This window comes from Pan paniscus, chromosome 11, assembly GCF_029289425.2.
Source record: "Pan paniscus chromosome 11, NHGRI_mPanPan1-v2.0_pri, whole genome shotgun sequence".
Taxonomy (NCBI): Eukaryota; Metazoa; Chordata; class Mammalia; order Primates; family Hominidae; genus Pan; species Pan paniscus.
Genome location: NC_073260.2, coordinates 2,474,044 through 2,491,259, shown reverse-complemented (window position 1 = coordinate 2,491,259; position 17,216 = coordinate 2,474,044). Strand labels below are relative to the sequence as shown.

Below are 17,216 nucleotides of genomic sequence, written 5' to 3'. Positions count from 1 at the left end.
TAATACGCATGTAAACATTTTCTCAAACTGCCTCCCTTGTTGGAGGTGAGAGTAGCTCATCCAGAGAGGCTGAAGCTCTGGAAGGGGCACCTGCTCTGTGTGTCAGAGGTCCGATGTGGAGGCCTCACAGGTGGCAGTCCCCATCTGGGCAGCTACAGGAGGGGTCAGGCTGGCCAGGCCCGCTCGCGGGCTCAGCCTGACAGATGTGTGCCTGTCTTTCTGGTTTGCTTCTGTTTAAATATAGGTCACAGCCCAAGTCCTGAAATGGGTAGGGCTGGGGGACGGGACAGGGCTGTCTCCTCACCTCTTTCCACTTGTCTGTTAAATGTCCCGCACTGTGAGCTTGGCCGAGTGCTGTCTGAAAGCATCCTTTCCCTTCACCTGGAGACTGGAGCGCCTTAGAGGCTATGGCTGCTGCCATGCCCCCTTCAGAGGCCAGGACGCCTGCCTGGGGCCCGTGTCTGTGAGGCTGTGTCCCCTGCTGGTGGGGCCTGGAGGTGCCCCCGAGAGGTGCCCTCTGCGTGTGCCCCAGTCTGCGTCAGCCCTTGTCTGTCCTGAGGGGGTTGTACAGAGGAGTTAGGAGGTGATTCTTTCCTTGAGACTGTTTCCAGAGTGAAAGACGAAGACAGGCGCCCACGCAGCGCGGTGGTGTCTGGTGGGTTTTGTCCCCACCCATCACTGTGAACACGGGGCTTTCTCTGTGCATGGTGCATTTTCATCCTTCCCGTCTTTTTTTTTTTTTTTTTTTTTTTTTTTTTTGAGACAGAGTTTCGCTCTTGTTGCCCAGGAGTGCAATGGTGTGATCTCGGCTCACTGCAACCTCTGCCTCCTGGGTTCAGGTGATTCTCCTGCCTCAGCTTCCCGAGTAGCTGGGATTGCAGGTATGCACCACCACACCCAGCTAATTTTGTATTTTCAGTAGAGATGGGGTTTCTCCATGTTGGTCAGTCTGGTTCTTGAACTCCCAACTTTAGGTGATCCACCTGCCTCAGCCTCCCAAAGTGCTGGGATTACAGGCGTGAGCCACTGCCCCAGCCCATTGCATCTTTATTTTGATGTTCACAGGGCCTCATCTTCAGACTGAGGGGCCTTTCAGGCTCTCTCAGAATGAATCTCTTGGGCCCCGCCTGCTTCCTCAGGGCAGTCCTGTCTAGGCATGGAACTCTGGCCCTTCAATGCAGGCCGACATATAGGGGCTGCATGTATGTGCAGGGTGTCCTGGGGCTGTCTGTGCCCCCTGGCCCATTCCAGAGGAGAATGCTGAGAGTGCTCTCAGGTGTTTCTAATGTGTGTGGCGTGCTTGGGATTTTCTCTTATCTCTTTTTTTTTTTTTTTTTTTTTGAGATGGAGTCTCGCTCTGTCACCCAGGCTGGAGGGCAGTGGCGAGATCTCGGTTCACTGCAAGCTCCGCCTCCTGGGTTCACGCCATTCTCCTGCCTCAGCCTCCCGAGTAGCTGGGACTACAGGCGCCTGCCACCATGCCCGGCTAATTTTGTTTTTGTATTTTTAGTACAGATGGGGTTTGACCGTGTTGACCAGGATGGTGTCGATCTCCTGACCTCGTGATCTGCCCACCTCGGCTCCCAAAGTGCTGGGATTACAGGCATGAGCCACTGCGTCTGGCCCTTTTTTTTTTTTTTTTTTTTTTTTTTTTTGAGACAGAGTGAGACTCTGTCGTCAGGATGGAAGTGCAGTGGCGCAATCTCGGCTCATTGCAACTTCTGCCTCCTGGGTTCAAGCAGTTCTCTGCCTCAGCCTCCTGAGTATCTGGGATTACTGGCACCTGCCACTCCACCTAGCTAATTTTTGTATTTTTAGTAGAGACAGGGTTTCACCATCTTGGCCAGGCTGGTCTTGAACTCCTGACCTGGTGGTCCACCCATCTTGGCCTCCCAAAGTACTGGGATTACAGGCGTGAGCCACTGTGCCTGGCCTCTCTTATCTTTTTTTAGTGTTGCAAATCTTGGTTCCTAACACTGGTAACGTATTTGTTTTATGTTATATATAGAGTAGGTTTAAAATTAAAAATACCTGCTGAGCATGGTGGCTCACTCCTGTAATACCAGCATTTTAGGAGGCTGAGGCGGGAGGATCACTTGAGGCCAGTTCGAGACCAGCCTGGCCAACGTGGTGAAACTCCGTCTCTACTGAAAATACAAAAATTAGCTGGGCATGGTGGTGCACACATGTAGTCCCAGCTCCTTGAGAGGCTGAGGTGCGAAAATTGCTTGAACCCAGGAGGTGGAGGTTGCAGTGAGCTGAGATCCCACCACTGCACTCCAGCCTGGGTGACAGAGTGAGAGCCTGTCTAAAAAAACAAAAAGTCAAGGCCGGTTGTGGTGGCTCACACCTGCAATCCCAGCACTTTGGGAAGCCAAGGCAGGTGGATCACCTGAGGTCAGGAGATCAAAACCAGCCTGTCCAACATGGCAAAACCCTTTCTCTACTAAAAATACAAAAATTAGCCAGGTGTGGTGGCACAGGCACTCCTGTAATCCCAGCTACTTGGGAAGCTGAGACAGGAGAATCGCTTGAACCCAGGAGGCACAGGTTGCAGTTGCAGTGAGCCAAGATCGTGCCAGTGCGCTCCAGCCTGGGCCACAGAGTGAAACTCCATCTCAAAAAAAAAACAACAAAAACCAGCAACATGGCTTCTGATGATGAGACCACTGATGATGAGGCCACCTGTTTCTTCGAAGCTCTTTTTGTTCTTGGAAGTACATCTTATGAAGATGTAGGGTCCACATACCATGTTCTTATTATAAAGGAATTTTTTTTTTTTTTTTTTTTTTTTTTTTTTTTGAGATGGAGTCTCTCTGCCGCCCAGGCTGGAGTGCAGTGGCGCAATCTCGGTTCACTGCAACCTCTGCCTCCTGGATTCAAGTGATTCTCCTGCCTCAGCGTCCCGAGTAGCTGGGATTACAGGCGCCCACCACCATGCCCGGCTAATTTTTTGTATTTTTAGTAGAGACGGGGTTTCACTATGTTGGCCAGGCTGGTCTCAAACTCCTGACCTCGTGATCCACCTGCCTCGGCCTCCCAAAGTGCTGGGATTACAAGTGTGAGCCACTGTGCCCGGCTACATACCATGTTCTGAGGTGAACTGGAATACATTTTTTCTTTGAGTTTATGTCAGCTGTGGTATATAGTTCATTTGCTTCAGGTTCTTTTAAAATGTGAGGGTTTTTTTAAAGATTTGCTTTTGTTCTTTGACGATGTAAACTATTGGCCTGCTGTCTTATCAGTCAGAGCTGTGCAGGGGCACAGCCCCATCTTATCCTCCCAGCCCCTCCTCTCCATCTTTGCTGGTTTTGCTGGAGCCTTTCTCAGTGACCATGCTCCCAGGGCTTGGTCAGGTTCCTCACCACTGCCTGGGACATGTGCAGGGCTGAGCCGAGCATGGGGCGGCGTATGTTGGGACCTGGTCCTTTGGAGGCTGACCTGTGGGGCTCGCTGGATAGGAGAAGTGGGCCTGGGCCTCATGGCCAAACAGCCCAGAAGCCTCGGCAGTGACGGACACCTCGTGTTTGATAAGGTGTTTGCCCCTTCATGGTGATGCTGGCAGGAACCACAGACGGGCAGTGTTTAGTGTTTCCTGGGGGCCTGGGGGTTGCCCTCCTGCCCTCACAGGAACCCTAGGGCACCCTTTATCAGATGAGGAAATTGAGGCTTACAGAGGCCAGGTGCCCAGCTGGCTTCCAGTTCCATGGACGGCCCTGCCGTGGGCAGCCTGGGGGACTTGTCTCCTCGTTTCCAGCAGTGCCTTCTCCCACACCTACCCTCCCTGGGCGATCGCACCCCCATTCCCAGCATGCTGCGCACATGCCAGGTTCCTGGCCTCTTCTCCTTCAGCTTCCTGTGGTGGAAATTTCTGAGCCTGGACAGATGAGAGAGAGCACATTAGAACTTGGGGCCCTGCTGTGGCTCAAGATGGGGGGTGCCCAGTGACAGTTCTGTTTCATTCCTGCCTCCACTTCTTCCCGCAGCCCAGTGTTTCATCTGAAAATACTTCGGTGACAGCAGAGGGATCCTTGCTTTATTTTAAGAGAAAATACATTGTGGGTTCACACTGATGTTTGCATTTCAGATTCTTACCCAACTTCCATGTTGCTGTCTCCTTTCTACAGAAAGTCGTGGTTCCTGTTGACATTGCTGTACATAAGAACGGTGTCAGTAGCACTGAGTCTGATCCATGGCAAATTATGTGATGACGAAGTTCTCTTTCTAGTTCTCTTTGCTTTTAGAGTCTGTATTGAGTTGCTGTGTCATAAGTCATTCGAAGCAGCGTCTCTGGGCAGGCGGCTGTCTCAGTATTCCACGGAGGCCCATTTGTTTCATTTTGCTTTTGAGTTTTAAAGATTGCCCTTTAAAAAAAAAAAAAAGGCCGGGTGCGGTGGCTCATGCCTGTTATCCCAGCACTTTGAAAGGCGGAGGCGAGCGGATCACCTGAGCTCAGGAGTTTGAGACCTGCCTGACCAAAATGCAGAAACCCCATCTCTACTAAAAATACAAAATTAGCCGGGTGTGGTAGTGCATGCCTGTAATCCCAGCTACTCGGGAGGCTGAGGCAGGAGAATCACTTGAACCTGGGAGGCAGAGGTTGCGGTGAGCTGAAATCATGCCATTGTACTCCCGCCTGGGCAACAAGAGAGAAACTCTGTCTCAAAAAAAAGTTTTGTAATTTTGTAAAATGGTTACATGGCACCAAAGCGAAAACTACAAAAAAGGTGCATTCTGAGATGTCAGAGGGAAATGTGTCAGGCTCCCCGTCCGCAGCGCCGTGCGGTCGTTCAGAAATTTGCATTCCCATAAGCATTGTGGGAGCACCGTCTCCCGAGACTTGCCAGCACAGTGTGGTGTGAAGGTTGGACGTGCCACTGTGATGTGTGAGAAACACATCAGTCCTCTGTATCGGGGGTCCACGCCGTGGATCCAGCCAACCGTAGGTTGGAAATGTTCAGGTAAAAACTCACTGAACACGCGCGGACATTTTTTATTGACACAGCGTTCACATTGTATTGGTCATGAGTCACCGAGAGCTGATTTCAGGTATGAGGGAGGGTGTGCTTAGGCTCTGTGCAAACACTCTGCCATCAGGGACTCGAGCATCCTTGGGTTTCAGGGACCCTGAGACCAACCTCCTATGGGTGGCAAGGGACAGCAGAGCCTCCAGGCGGTTCTGACGGGCGTTTCCCAAGCTGTGGTGTGACCGAGCCCATCTGTGCTTCTCTTGCTGTTCATGACTCCTGCCCACTGAATAGTGTTTTTGGTTTTTGTTTGTTTTGGGGGAAATTGTTCAAGGTTCTCATGTGACTGTTTCTGGAAACTGATTCACAGTTACGGCCGTTTCCCTCCTTCCGGGTATGAAATCCTGTGCTGCGTCTGGCGTGTGTGGGTTTGGTTTTCTCACACTCAGAGCCGCAACACACCTGCCATGTCACCTGGGAAATGGAGGAGGGACTTGGGGTTCATGTTTTTCCTCGGGCTGTTCCTGCATCCTTAGACCCATGTCAGATGCCACAGTGTTAGTCTCTGTTTCTTCCCTGGTTCGATGTTCCTGTTGTATGTGAGTGTCTGTGTGCACTTGGCCCCTTTCTGGATTTTACGTTTTGCTTCATGTTGTGTCTGTGTCATCCTGCACCACCGCGCACCGGGTGAGCAGTGGGCGTTTGATTCTGGGTTTTGAACCCAGGCCCTGAGGCCTCAGCACCGCATGTCCTGTGGACTGTGATAGAGGGACAGGTGTGCCATGTGACACACAAGCTGGGGTCTCCACAGGTGTCCCGAAATGCTTGCCCATCTCAGTTACTGGCACAGTGTGCATGTTTGCACGTGTGTGTGCACAGGTGTGTGAGCATGTTGCTTTGGAAATGGGCTGTTGGGTTTCATTCAGTGTGAGAGTGAAGAGGCCAACGGGGCAGGTCATGTAACCTCTGTGTCAGTCACTGTGGTCCATGTGGAAGTGCTGAAATGCATCAGAACAGAGAAAGATGGCTCTGTGACGTCACTCCCTTGTAGTTTCAGGACCACGTCAAGACTTGTGGCAAGTGTCGAGTCCCTTGCAGATTCCACGCCATCGGCTGCCTCGAGACGGTGAGTCGGGGGGTCTGAGGTTGGGGGCCACCCCTCATCCTGGGTGTGGTCTTCACTGCCTCCAGCCCAGTGCTTCCTGGTTTCCTTCCAGCTGCTCCTCAGCCACCTCTGCAGCGCTGCCTCCTCCTGCCCCGGCTGTCCGAGTGTCCCCAGCTTGGTCTCTGGGCTGGCAGCCCTGTCCACTCCCTCCTGGTGGCATTGTAGTGCCTGGCTTTGACTGCCACCTGTCTCTGAGGATGCCCAGTGTGTGTGCCCACCTGTCGCCTTGAGCCTCCCTGGGTGTTGAGTGCACGTCTCAGATGTACCCGGCCAGCTCGCCACGACCACTCCTTGGCCGCCGTCTCCCTGCCCCCATCTCACACAGAAAAGGGCAGCACTCTAACCCAGCGGCTGTCGCTGAGCCCTCCGCCACCAGCAGGCACTCGGGCCCCTCCTCTCGCCTCATGCTTCAAATTCGGGCTGACAGAGGTCTCGTCTGCCCTCAAATGGTCCCCCCAGCCGTCACTGCCCTGTCCACGTCATCCTCATCTCTCACTGGGACCCAGGCTCAGGCGCTTATGGGACCCCCGTTCTTTTCCGTTCTGGCCTGTTCACAAATGGAAATCGATCACAGCTCTTCCTCATGGCTTCTCATTCAGAGTGGCCTGCTCCTGTGATCTTTCCCTCCCCTCAGCTATCTCCTCTGCCCTGCTTGCTGGCCTGAGCTTCCTTGGGCATGCCCACTTGTGCCCACCCCAGGCACTTGGGCACTGGCACAATGGCCAGGCGCCTGGGTCTCTCCAGGTGGACCCCCCTGCTCCACCCCTGCAGACTCTGCCCCTCTGTCACCAGCACCTCGTGTCTTTGTCTCTTGTCCGTCTTGCCCTGTACAACAGGAGCCCCTTGAGGTCAGGACCCTCGAGGAGTACTGGGCCCAGAGGTGGCCCCCAGCTGAGGTGTGTGCCTGATGGATGGAGAGGGGCAGGCCGTGGGTGCAGACCCTCCCCTGGCCAGCTCGCTGGGGGGGCACCTTCCTTGCTTGAAGACAGGGATGTCTTGACGGCATTTGTGGTAGAGTCAGTTGCTGACTTGATTCTATGTGGCCTTAGGTATTGTGTTTTTTTCCTAATAACGGTGAAAAGGAGCGTGGCTGCTTCCATTTTCTTTGTCTGCGTTGGATAGTCTTCTGCTGTCCGTGTTCTTGTCTGTTTCCTGCCCTGACGTGGCATCTGCCATCTCCAGGAAGCCCAGGCTTCCCGTGCGGGAGGTTGCGTAGTGACCACCCGGGCCTCAGTGGTGCTTGCTGCCGCCACCGTGCTCCTTGTTTCTGGGCCTCTTGGTGTTGAGAAATGAGAGAGAACACAGCGTGAGTCTGTGGCGATGCTCACTTCCCGTTTGCACAAAGGGTCTCCCCGTGCTGGCACACCCATCCCAGGCTCAGCCAGGGCCTGCTTTTTCCACGCCGCACTCAGCTTGGTCCCAACAGCAGCACTCTCTGAGAAAGTGCAGGGCGAGCTCTCGTCCAGCTGTTTGTGTCTTGAGTGCCCTTCTGCTCTCTGGGTGGTCATGCCTCTAGCTGGGTACACATGTAGGTCCATTTGTTTCTTTTACTGTAATTTTTTTAGAGTGTTTTGTTTATATATATATATATATATATATATATATATTTATTTATTTATTTATTTATTTTATTTATTTTTGAGGGTGAGTCTTGCTTTGTCGCCCAGGCTGGAGTGCAGTGGCATGATCTCAGCTCACTGCAATCTCTGCCTCCCGGGTTCAACAATTCTTGTGCCTCAGCCTCCCGAGTAGGTGATGAAAGGCCCAAGTAGCTGTGATCACAGCTGTGTGCCACCACACCCGGCTAATTTTTGTATTTTTAGTAGAGATGAGGTTTCACCATGTTGCCCAGGCTGGTCTCGAACTTCTGACCTCAAGTGATCCTCCTGCCTCAGCCTCCTAAAGTGCTGGGATTACAGGCATGACTGCGCCTGGCCTCATTTTCAAATTTTGTTGTGGAAATTTGAAAATAATTTAATTGCAAAGTCAAGTCTATAAAATGAGGTATGTTTAAGGAGGCCTAGCTTCCACCCCTGTGTTTTCACCTTCCCCTGTGGGTGGCTTTTTATTTTTTTATTTTATTTTGTTTTATTTCATTTTATTTTTGAGACAGAGTCTTGCTCTGTCACCCAGGCTGGAGTGCAGTGGCACCATCTCGGCTCACTGCAGCCTCCACCTCCTGGGTTCAAGTACTCTCCTGCCTCAGCCTTCCGGGAAGCTGGGATTACAAGCACACACCACCAGGCCCAGCTAATTTTTGTATTTTTAGTAGAGATAGGGTTTTGCCATGTTGGCCAGGCTAGTCTCAAACTCCTGACCTCAGGTGATCCGCCCACTTCAGCCTCCCAAAGTACTGGGATTACAGGTGTGAGCCACTGCACCTGGCCTATTTTTATATTTATTTATTTATTTATTTTCAAAACAGAGTCTCGCTCTGTTGGCCAGGCTGGAAGTGCAGTGGCACCATCTCAGCTCACTACAGCCTCCCCCTCCTGGGTTCAAACTATTCTCATGCCTCAGTCTCCCAAGTATCTGGAATTACAGACATGTGCCACCATGCCCAGCTAATTTTTGTAGCTTTAGTAGAGACAGGGTTTCACCATGTTGCCCAGGCTTCTCTGGAACTTGTGGGTGGCATTTTTTTTTTTTTTTTTTTTTTGAGACAGAGTTTCGCTCTTGTTGCCCAGACTAGAGTACAATGGCGCGATCTCGGCTCACCACAACCTCCACCTCCCGGGTTCAAACAATTCTGCCTCAGCCTCCCAAGTAGCTGGGATTACAGGCGTGCACCACCATGCCCTGCTAATTTTGTATTTTTAGTAGAGACAGGGTTTCTCCATGTTGGTCAGGCTAGTCTCGAACTCCCGACCTCAGGTGATCCTCCCACCTTGGCCTCCCAAAGTGCTGGGATTACAGGCGTGAGCCACCATGCCCAGTCATGAGTAGCTTTTTAAAAATGGTGTGTTGCTTTTATTTTTCTTTTCTCTTTCTTTCTGTCCCTCCCCCTCCCTCTTTCCCTCCCCTTCTTCCCTTTGTCCCATCTTCCCTTCATCCCTTCATCTCGTCCTGTCCCGTCCCTTTTTTCTTTTCTTCCAAACAGGGTTTTGCTGTGTCAGCCAGGCAGGGATGCAGTGGTATGATCTCGGCTCACTGCAGCCTCATCCTCCTGGGCTCAAGTGATCCTCCCACCTCAGCCTCCTGAGTAGCTAGAACCACTGGCACACACCACCATGCCCAGCTAATTGTTAAAAATTTTTTGTAGACGTGGGGTTTTGCCATGTTGCCCCAGCTAGTCTCCAACTCCTGGGCCCAAATGATCCTCCCGCTTCGGCCTTCTGAAGTGCTGGAATCACAGTTGCTAGCTACTGTGCCTGGCTGCAACTAAGTTCTATAGCTTCACGTTCTTTAAACACACCTGACTTTCAGTCTGTCATACACAAGAAGGATCAGCCATGACCAGGCCACCCAGGCATCCCTATCTCTGACCCTGGCCTGTCTCCTCAGCTCAGCTGAGGCCCACGTCTTGGTGGCCGTCCCCGGGTGGGAGCCGAATGGTGGATGGAGCCAGCAGCCTCCCTGCCCTGTGTCCACAGGTAGAGGGTGAGAAACAGCAGGAGCACGAGGCGCAGTGGCTGCGGGAGCACCTGGCCATGCTACTGAGCTCGGTGCTGGAGGCAAAGCCCCTCTCGGGAGACCAGAGCCACGCGGGGTCAGAGCTCCTGCAGAGGTGCGAGAGCCTGGAGAAGAAGACGGCCACTTTTGAGAACATTGTCTGCGTCCTGAACCGGGAGGTGGAGAGGGTGGCCATGACTGCCGAGGCCTGCAGCCGGCAGCACCGGCTGGACCAAGACAAGATTGAAGCCCTGAGTAGCAAGGTTTGTGCCTGCCGGGTGGCCAGCCATGAGGAGGACAGTGTAAAGGGGGATAGTGTCCGTGCCCCAGCAGGTTCTAGCAGGTCCTGGAGCTTTAGAGCCCGGACAGTGTAGAACTCCATCTGCAAACCCCAGTCCAGTGTGGTTTAGGGGAGGCTCTGGCCCCCTTCATTTCTGAGTCCTGTCATCTAAGGGACCCAAACCCTGGAAGGTCCTAGAGGCCAGGCCGTGGGCAGGAGCCTCTTCTCTCTGATGGGAGGGCAGAGTCAGCCATGGATGGGGATGTGCATGGCCTGGTGTGGCTTCTGAGCACGCTTGCTGGCCGGGAGCTTCTGTGTGGACTTGGAGCCACCACCTCTTGGCGAGGGTGGGGTTGGGTTCTTGTGTGCAGGGAGTGGACATGAGAAACATGGAGCCCAGGGGTGCCCAAGAGCACTGTCCTGCTGGAGGTCGGTGGGTGTGGGAGGCAGGGGCTCGTGCCCGCACCCCTCCTGTAAGAGGGAAGGTGGTCTTGGCACCCGGCAGGTGCAGCAGCTGGAGAGGAGCATTGGCCTCAAGGACCTGGCGATGGCTGACTTGGAGCAGAAGGTCTTGGAGATGGAGGCATCCACCTACGATGGGGTCTTCATCTGGAAGATCTCAGACTTCGCCAGGAAGCGCCAGGAAGCTGTGGCTGGCCGCACACCTGCCATCTTCTCCCCAGGTGTGGTTCTAGGACCCCCACCTCACTGCAGCTGCTGTTTACTTGGCACCTGGGTCCCCTCACCCCTGTGACCACATAGGATGGCTCCCAAGGGTGGGGCTGGGATACGACCCCCAGTGATACCGGGAGCAGCTACACCTCCCTGAGTGGCAAGTGGGGTAGCTGAATATGGGCTGGCCGGTGGGTGCCCTTGGGCAGGGGTCGGGGTAGGGGGGTTGGGCTGGCTGCCCTCCTGCCGTGCCAGCCCTCGAGGTGTGCCCCTCGTCACCCACAGCCTGGTCCTCTGGCACACAGCCCTAAAGCAGACATTAAATCAACAGGCTCTCCTGCCTGATCACAGCTCCCAGGAAGACAGGGCGGGTGGGGGTGGCTGTGGGGGTGGGACATGGCTCTCAGGGCCTTGGGGCTGAGCTAGTCTGACCCCTCCCAGGTTCATTTTCCACACGGAGCTCAGGGAGGGTGTTTCTCACACTCCCCCACCTTTTTTTTTTTTTTTTTTTAAACCCCAACTATGAGGTCTCTTGAGAGGGTGCTCGTGGGGTCTCCCCTGGAGGGCACTGCTGGAGAGGGGGTGGAGTGGTGGCTGCCCAGCTGCAGGCTCCTGCCAGGACTGTGCTTCTGGGCGCTGCAGTCCAGAGGCGGCCCCCCTGCTGTCCCTCGAGGCCCTGGCTGACCTCGTGGCGGCCCCAGCCATCATCTCGGCCCCAACTCAGTCACTCCCTTCTTGGGCTTTGTTGCCATGGCTCAGAACACGCCCTCGTGTAGACTTTATTTTTAGGCTGAGCTGGTGAACCTGCTGATAGAATCTTAGGTTCTAGGATCAAGGCCGAGATACTGTAGGCACCTTTCCTGTTTGAATTTAGCCTGGCACTGCTGGTGAAACTCAGCACTGGGGGCCATGGCAGTCCTGTGCTCTGGCGCCCTCGAGGCGGAAAGAGACCCAAGCGTCATCTGGAGGGGCTGCCACGTTGTGTGGTGCCTGCTGCCAAGGCCTTCAGCAGGGACCAGAAACAAAACTCACACTCTTTTTTCTCTGAGTTGAGACTGGAAAAATGAAAGATTGTTTTAGGGGAAACTCGAGGGAACAGTCTGGGCAGCCTGCAGGGCATGGCCCTGTTCCTCCAGGGCTGGGAAAGTCAGCACTGCTTTCTGGTGGCGACCTTCCCTCTGCAGCTGCTGGCTCAGCCGATTGTATATGCTGGGAGCTCTGCACTAAGCGTGGGGTGAACGGTCAGCATTGTGGAGGCCCTGCCACGGAGGTGGTCTTCTTGGGAGCTGCACTCAGGCAAGAGGACCTGTTTGTGTGGAACATCTGCTTTAAGCAATGCTGGTGAACACAGCTTGTGTGCGGCATGTGTGTAGGCTGAAGACAGGCAGAATGGGCCTGGGGGCACGGTGGAGGACGAGGATGGGGAGGATGGGCCTGGGGGCGCGGTGGAGGACGGGGATGGGGAGGATGGGCCTGGGGGCGTGGTGGAGGACGGGGATGGGGAGGATGGGCCTGGGGGCGTGGTGGAGGACTAGGACGGGGAGGATGGGCCTGGGGGCATGTGGTGGAGGACTAGGACGGGGAGGATGGGCCTGGGGGCATGTGGTGGAGGACGGGGACCGGGACGGGGAGGATGGGCCTGGGGGCACGTGGTGGAGAGGACTAGGACGGGGAGGATGGGCCTGGGGGCATGTGGTGGAGGACGCGGATGGGGAGGATGGGCCTGGGCATGCGGTGGAGGACGGGGATGGGGAGGATGGGCCTGGGGGCATGGTGGAGGATGGGGACGGGGAGGATGGGCCTGGGGGCACGTGGTGGAGGATGAGGACGGGGAGGATGGGCCTGGGGGCACGTGGTGGAGGACGAGGACGGGGAGGATGGGCCTGGGGGCACGCGGTGGAGGACGGGGAGGATGGGCCTGGGGGCACGCGGTGGAGAGGACTAGGACAGGGAGGATGGGCTTGAGGGCACGCGGTGGAGGACGAGGATGGGGAGGATGGGCCTGGGGGCACGCGGTGGAGGACGGGGAGGACGGGGAGGATGGGCCTGGGGGCACGCGGTGGAGGACAGGGAGGATGGGCCTGGGGGCACGCGGTGGAGAGGACTAGGACAGGGAGGATGGGCTTGAGGGCACGCGGTGGAGGACGAGGATGGGGAGGATGGGGAGGATGGGCCTGGGGGCACGCGGTGGAGGACGAGGACGGAAGGGTGGTCCTGGTGCTGCCACAGTGGGGTCCCTGCGTGCAGACCTTTGCACACAGTGTTCTGTCATGTGACTTGGAAAGCAGCCTCTGCCGGGTTCTGGCTGTCACTCACGTCTGTGTCTTGTTGGGTGGGAAGGAAGTCGACTCTTCTTGTTTCGGGGTTCACTCTAGCCAGTGCCTCTTCTGAGGCAGGCTTGGGGCCCACCCTAAGCCCTGGGCCGGTCAGGGCTCCCTCTGTGGCTCTGCCGAGGTCCCAACCACTGCATTTAGTGGATCTCACCATGTGGCTCTGCTCATCTTCTTAAGTTTTGGGGGTTACATTTGGGATTCTTAGAAATGCTTTTTCTGGCCGGGCACAGTGGCTCACACCTGTAATCCCAGCACTTTGTGAGGCCAACACGTGTGGATCGCCTGAGGTCAGGAGTTTGAGACCATCCTGGCCAACATGGTGAAACCCCATCTCTACTAAAAATACAAAAATTAGCCAGGTGTGGTGTCGAGCGTCTGTAATCTCAGCTACTCAGGAGGCTGAGGCAGGAGAATCGCTTGATCCCAGGAGGTGGAGGTTGCAGTGAGCTGAGATTGCACCACTGCACTCAGCCTGGGCAACAAGAGTGAGACTCCATCTCAAAAAAACAAAACAAAACAAAACAAAACTTTTTCTAAGTACTACCTTTTTTTTTGTAATGAAATTTGTTTTCATTGGAAACTAACTGCATAGTTTGAGAAAAAAAAACTTTTCTTTGCACCCCAGAACCTGAATGTTTCTTTGTAGGTGTTTTTGTCCCTGGGGGAGGGCAGCCAGGCAGGAAGAGCCCTGCCCCGCCCTTGCTGAGTGTCAGCTCACCAGGCACCCCTCCTGCCTCCCCAGCCTTCTACACCAGCAGGTACGGCTACAAGATGTGTCTGCGTATCTACCTGAACGGCGACGGCACCGGGCGAGGAACACACCTGTCCCTCTTCTTTGTGGTGATGAAGGGCCCGAATGACGCCCTGCTGCGGTGGCCCTTCAACCAGAAGGTGAGGCCGTCCCTGCAGGCTTCGCTAGGGCTGCACCTGGGAGTCCCTCTGGGCAGTGCAGCTTCTGTGGTGCAGGGTTGTGCGGGACAGGGTGGCTTGGGCTCGCTGGACCAGGTGTCTGCAGCAGGCACGTCACCCTGTGATGCTGTGTCACGCGGTGGAGAGCTCTGGCAGTTTGTTGTTTCCATGATTTCTGAGCACTGGTCTGTGACACAAGCACCTGGCTTCCTGACCTGTCAGATAAATATAAATATGACTAAGAAAAAGCACAAGGCCGAGTGTGGGGGGAGTATGTATCCCTGTGATCCCAGCACTTTGGGAGGCTGAGGTGGGAGGATTGCTTGAACCCAGGAGTTTGAGATCAGCCTGGGCAACATAGTGAGAACCCATGTCTACAAAGAAAATAGAAAAATTAGCCGGGCATGGTGGTGTGCACCTGTATTCCCAGCTATTCGGGAGGCTGAGGCAGGAGCATTGCTTGAGCCCAGTAGGTTGAGGCTGCAGTGAGCCGAGATCACGCTACTGCACTGCAGCCTGGGCAACAGAGCAAGAGCGGGCTCTAAATAAATGAACAAAAGGACAAAGCACAAAATAATGCAAGTTTGGGGGTGCCCAGCTTTAGCCCAGGACTCCAGATGTTGATGGGCATCTGGACCAGTAGTTTGAAAACCCTGCCCTGGAGAGAGAGTGCAGAGGAAGGAACACAGCTTCGGAGCCCTCTTCGTCGGAGGTGTCATTTATTTACTTATTGTTAAGACGGAGTCTTGCTCTGTCGCCCAGGCTGGAGTGCAGTGGCATGATCTCGGCTCACTGCAACCTCCCCTCCCGGGTTCAAGCGATTCTCCTGCCTCAGCCTCCTGAGTAGCTGGGACTACAGGCATGCACCACCATGCCCAGCTAATTTTTGTATTTTTAGTAGAGATGGGGTTTCTCCATGTTGGTCAGGCTGGTCTTGAACTCCTGACCTTGTGATCCGCCCACCTTGGCCTCCCAAAGTTCTGGGATTGTAGGCGTGAGCCACTGTGCCTGGCCTATTTTGAAAATCAGAATCTATTATTTTGTGGAATTGAAGATGCAGAGACTAGACTGGAATGAGAGAAGGTCCCTTCCTTTTGCCACAGTTGGCCCAGACTTGCTACTTCCCCCACCCCCTATAGCTAGTAGAGTAGGCAGAGCAGAGTTGGGTGGGGGAGGGGGTGTGGAGGGCCCACAGGCCCTTGTCTGTCCTGGGGCATCCAGGTTCACAGTCCTGACAGAGGCAGACTCAGTTTCTCCCTGAAAAGTGCTCTTCACGAGTGGGCAGTGGGTGCTTCATGATCTCTTTGGCAAGAAAATGTCTTTGCCAGATGTGTTATTTTTTACATTTTCCTAATAATTCAACTTCAGGAGTGGTAAGCTTTAGTCTAGGACTCTAGATGTCAGTGGACAGGGAAAGGCCAGAATGGACACAGATTCCCCAGAGAGAAGCGGAATGCCGGTGGCTGGGGAGGGCTGGGGAGCCCGGGCGCTACGGCAGGAGCAAGGCCGCCCACCACGTGGTCTCGGCTGGGCCTCAGCCTCTGGCCTGGGTCCCGGGATGGCCTCCTGCTAGTGGCCCTGCCAGTGTCCAGACCCTCGGGAGCCAGAGAGAGACGGCCCACAGACCCGTGTCCCCTCCCTGGGGCTCTCTCCTCCAGGTGACCTTAATGCTGCTCGACCAGAATAACCGGGAGCACGTGATTGACGCCTTCAGGCCCGACGTGACTTCATCCTCTTTTCAGAGGCCAGTCAACGACATGAACATCGCAAGCGGCTGCCCCCTCTTCTGCCCCGTCTCCAAGATGGAGGCAAAGAATTCCTACGTGCGGGACGATGCCATCTTCATCAAGGCCATTGTGGACCTGACAGGGCTCTAACTGCCCCCTACTGGTGTCTGGGGGTTGGGGGCAGCCAGGCACAGCCGGCTCACGGAGGGGCCACCACGCTGGGCCAGGGTCTCACTGTACAAGTGGGCAGGGGCCGCGCTTGGGCGCTTGGGAGGGTGTCGGCCTGCAGCCAAGTTCACTGTCACGGGGGAAGGAGCCACCAGCCAGTCCTCAGATTTCAGAGACTGCGGAGGGGCCTGGCAGACGGGCTTAGCCAAGGGCTGTGGTGGCATTGGCCGAGGGTCTTCAGGTGCTTCCCAGCACAAGCTGCCCTTGCTGTCCTGTGCAGTGAAGGGAGAGGCCCTGGGTGGGGACACTCAGAGTGGGAGCACATCCCAGCAGTGCCCACGTAGCAGGAGCGCGGTGGATGGCCTTGTGTCCCTCGGGCATGACGGGCAGAAACGAGGGCTGCTCCAGGAGAGGGGCCTCCTGCTGGCCAGAGCAAGGAAGGCCGAGCAGCTTGGTTCTCCCCTCTGGCCCCTGGAGAGAAGGGAGCGTTCCTAGACCCCTGGGTGCTTGTCTGCACAGAGCTCTGGTCTGTGCCACCTTGGCCAGGCTGGCTGTGGGAGAGGGTCTGGTCCCACGCTGCCTCTGCTCAGACCACTGTGTGGGAGGTGCACAGCACAGCCTGTGGGTAAAGTGTGAGAGCTTGCCATCCAGCTCACGAGACAGAGTTATTAAACCATTCAAATCTCTGTGGTCAGTGGCATCCATTTGATTCCAGGTTGCCTGCGGCTTCCAGCCTTGGCAGTGGTGACCCTCTGCGGGTCCTCCTGGCCTCTCCTCTCACAGACACCTCCCCACGGGGTGCCTAGCCCCTGCCTGCTTCTCTAGCTAGCCAGGCTGTTCTCTCTGTTCCTCACCTGCTGTAAACTCCCTCTTCTCGAGCCTTGTTCCCTCTTCTGGAATGTTCTTCCCTGTCCATCTCCTCTCCTGGGCCTCCCCAGGGACTCCTGTGAGAGCAGGATGAGGATGAGCCAGCCCTGGTCCTGCCTTTCTGTGCACAGGCTCCACCGAGCATCCTGGCTGCACTGGGGGGTCCTGGCTGCACCGAGCGTCCTGACTCCACCGGGGGTCCTGGCCGCACCGAGCGTCCTGGCCACACCGAGGGTCCTGGCTGCACCGCCCCTGTGGTGTGTTTTTGGGACAGTGCAGGCAGGCGTAGGCACGGCTTCACACTCAGTGTCAGGGCAGCCGTGCTGGGACCTACTGGGCATCTGTATCGGGGTCCAGGATAAAGTGCTGTCCCCTCTCGACGTCTTCACGCACTGCTGTAGTTTGAGAAGTTGACCATAGAAAAGTACAGAAAATAACTCAGGCACGGAGCTGACCGACGGGCATTGTCTGTGTTCCGTGCGTGTGTACTGGGCCTAAAGAGCAAGCATTGCAGAG

General features: G+C 55.4%; 1 protein-coding gene across 8 annotated transcripts in view; it reads left to right on the top strand.

Moving 5' to 3' along the window:
• Nucleotides 1-16,519, top strand: part of TRAF2 (TNF receptor associated factor 2) — a 41,297-nt gene extending 24,778 nt beyond the window's left edge. For all 8 annotated transcript variants that reach the window (XM_034929581.2, XM_055117446.1, XM_055117443.2 and 5 more), the window contains 5 exons: nt 6,019-6,093; nt 9,726-10,007; nt 10,530-10,707; nt 13,772-13,920; nt 15,597-16,519. In XM_034929581.2, coding sequence (XP_034785472.1) covers nt 6,019-6,093; nt 9,726-10,007; nt 10,530-10,707; nt 13,772-13,920; nt 15,597-15,815 — 903 coding nt within the window. In that variant the 3' untranslated portion in view covers nt 15,816-16,519. The remainder of the gene's footprint in view (nt 1-6,018; nt 6,094-9,725; nt 10,008-10,529; nt 10,708-13,771; nt 13,921-15,596) is intronic.
• The last annotated feature ends 697 nt before the right edge of the window (nt 16,520-17,216 follow it).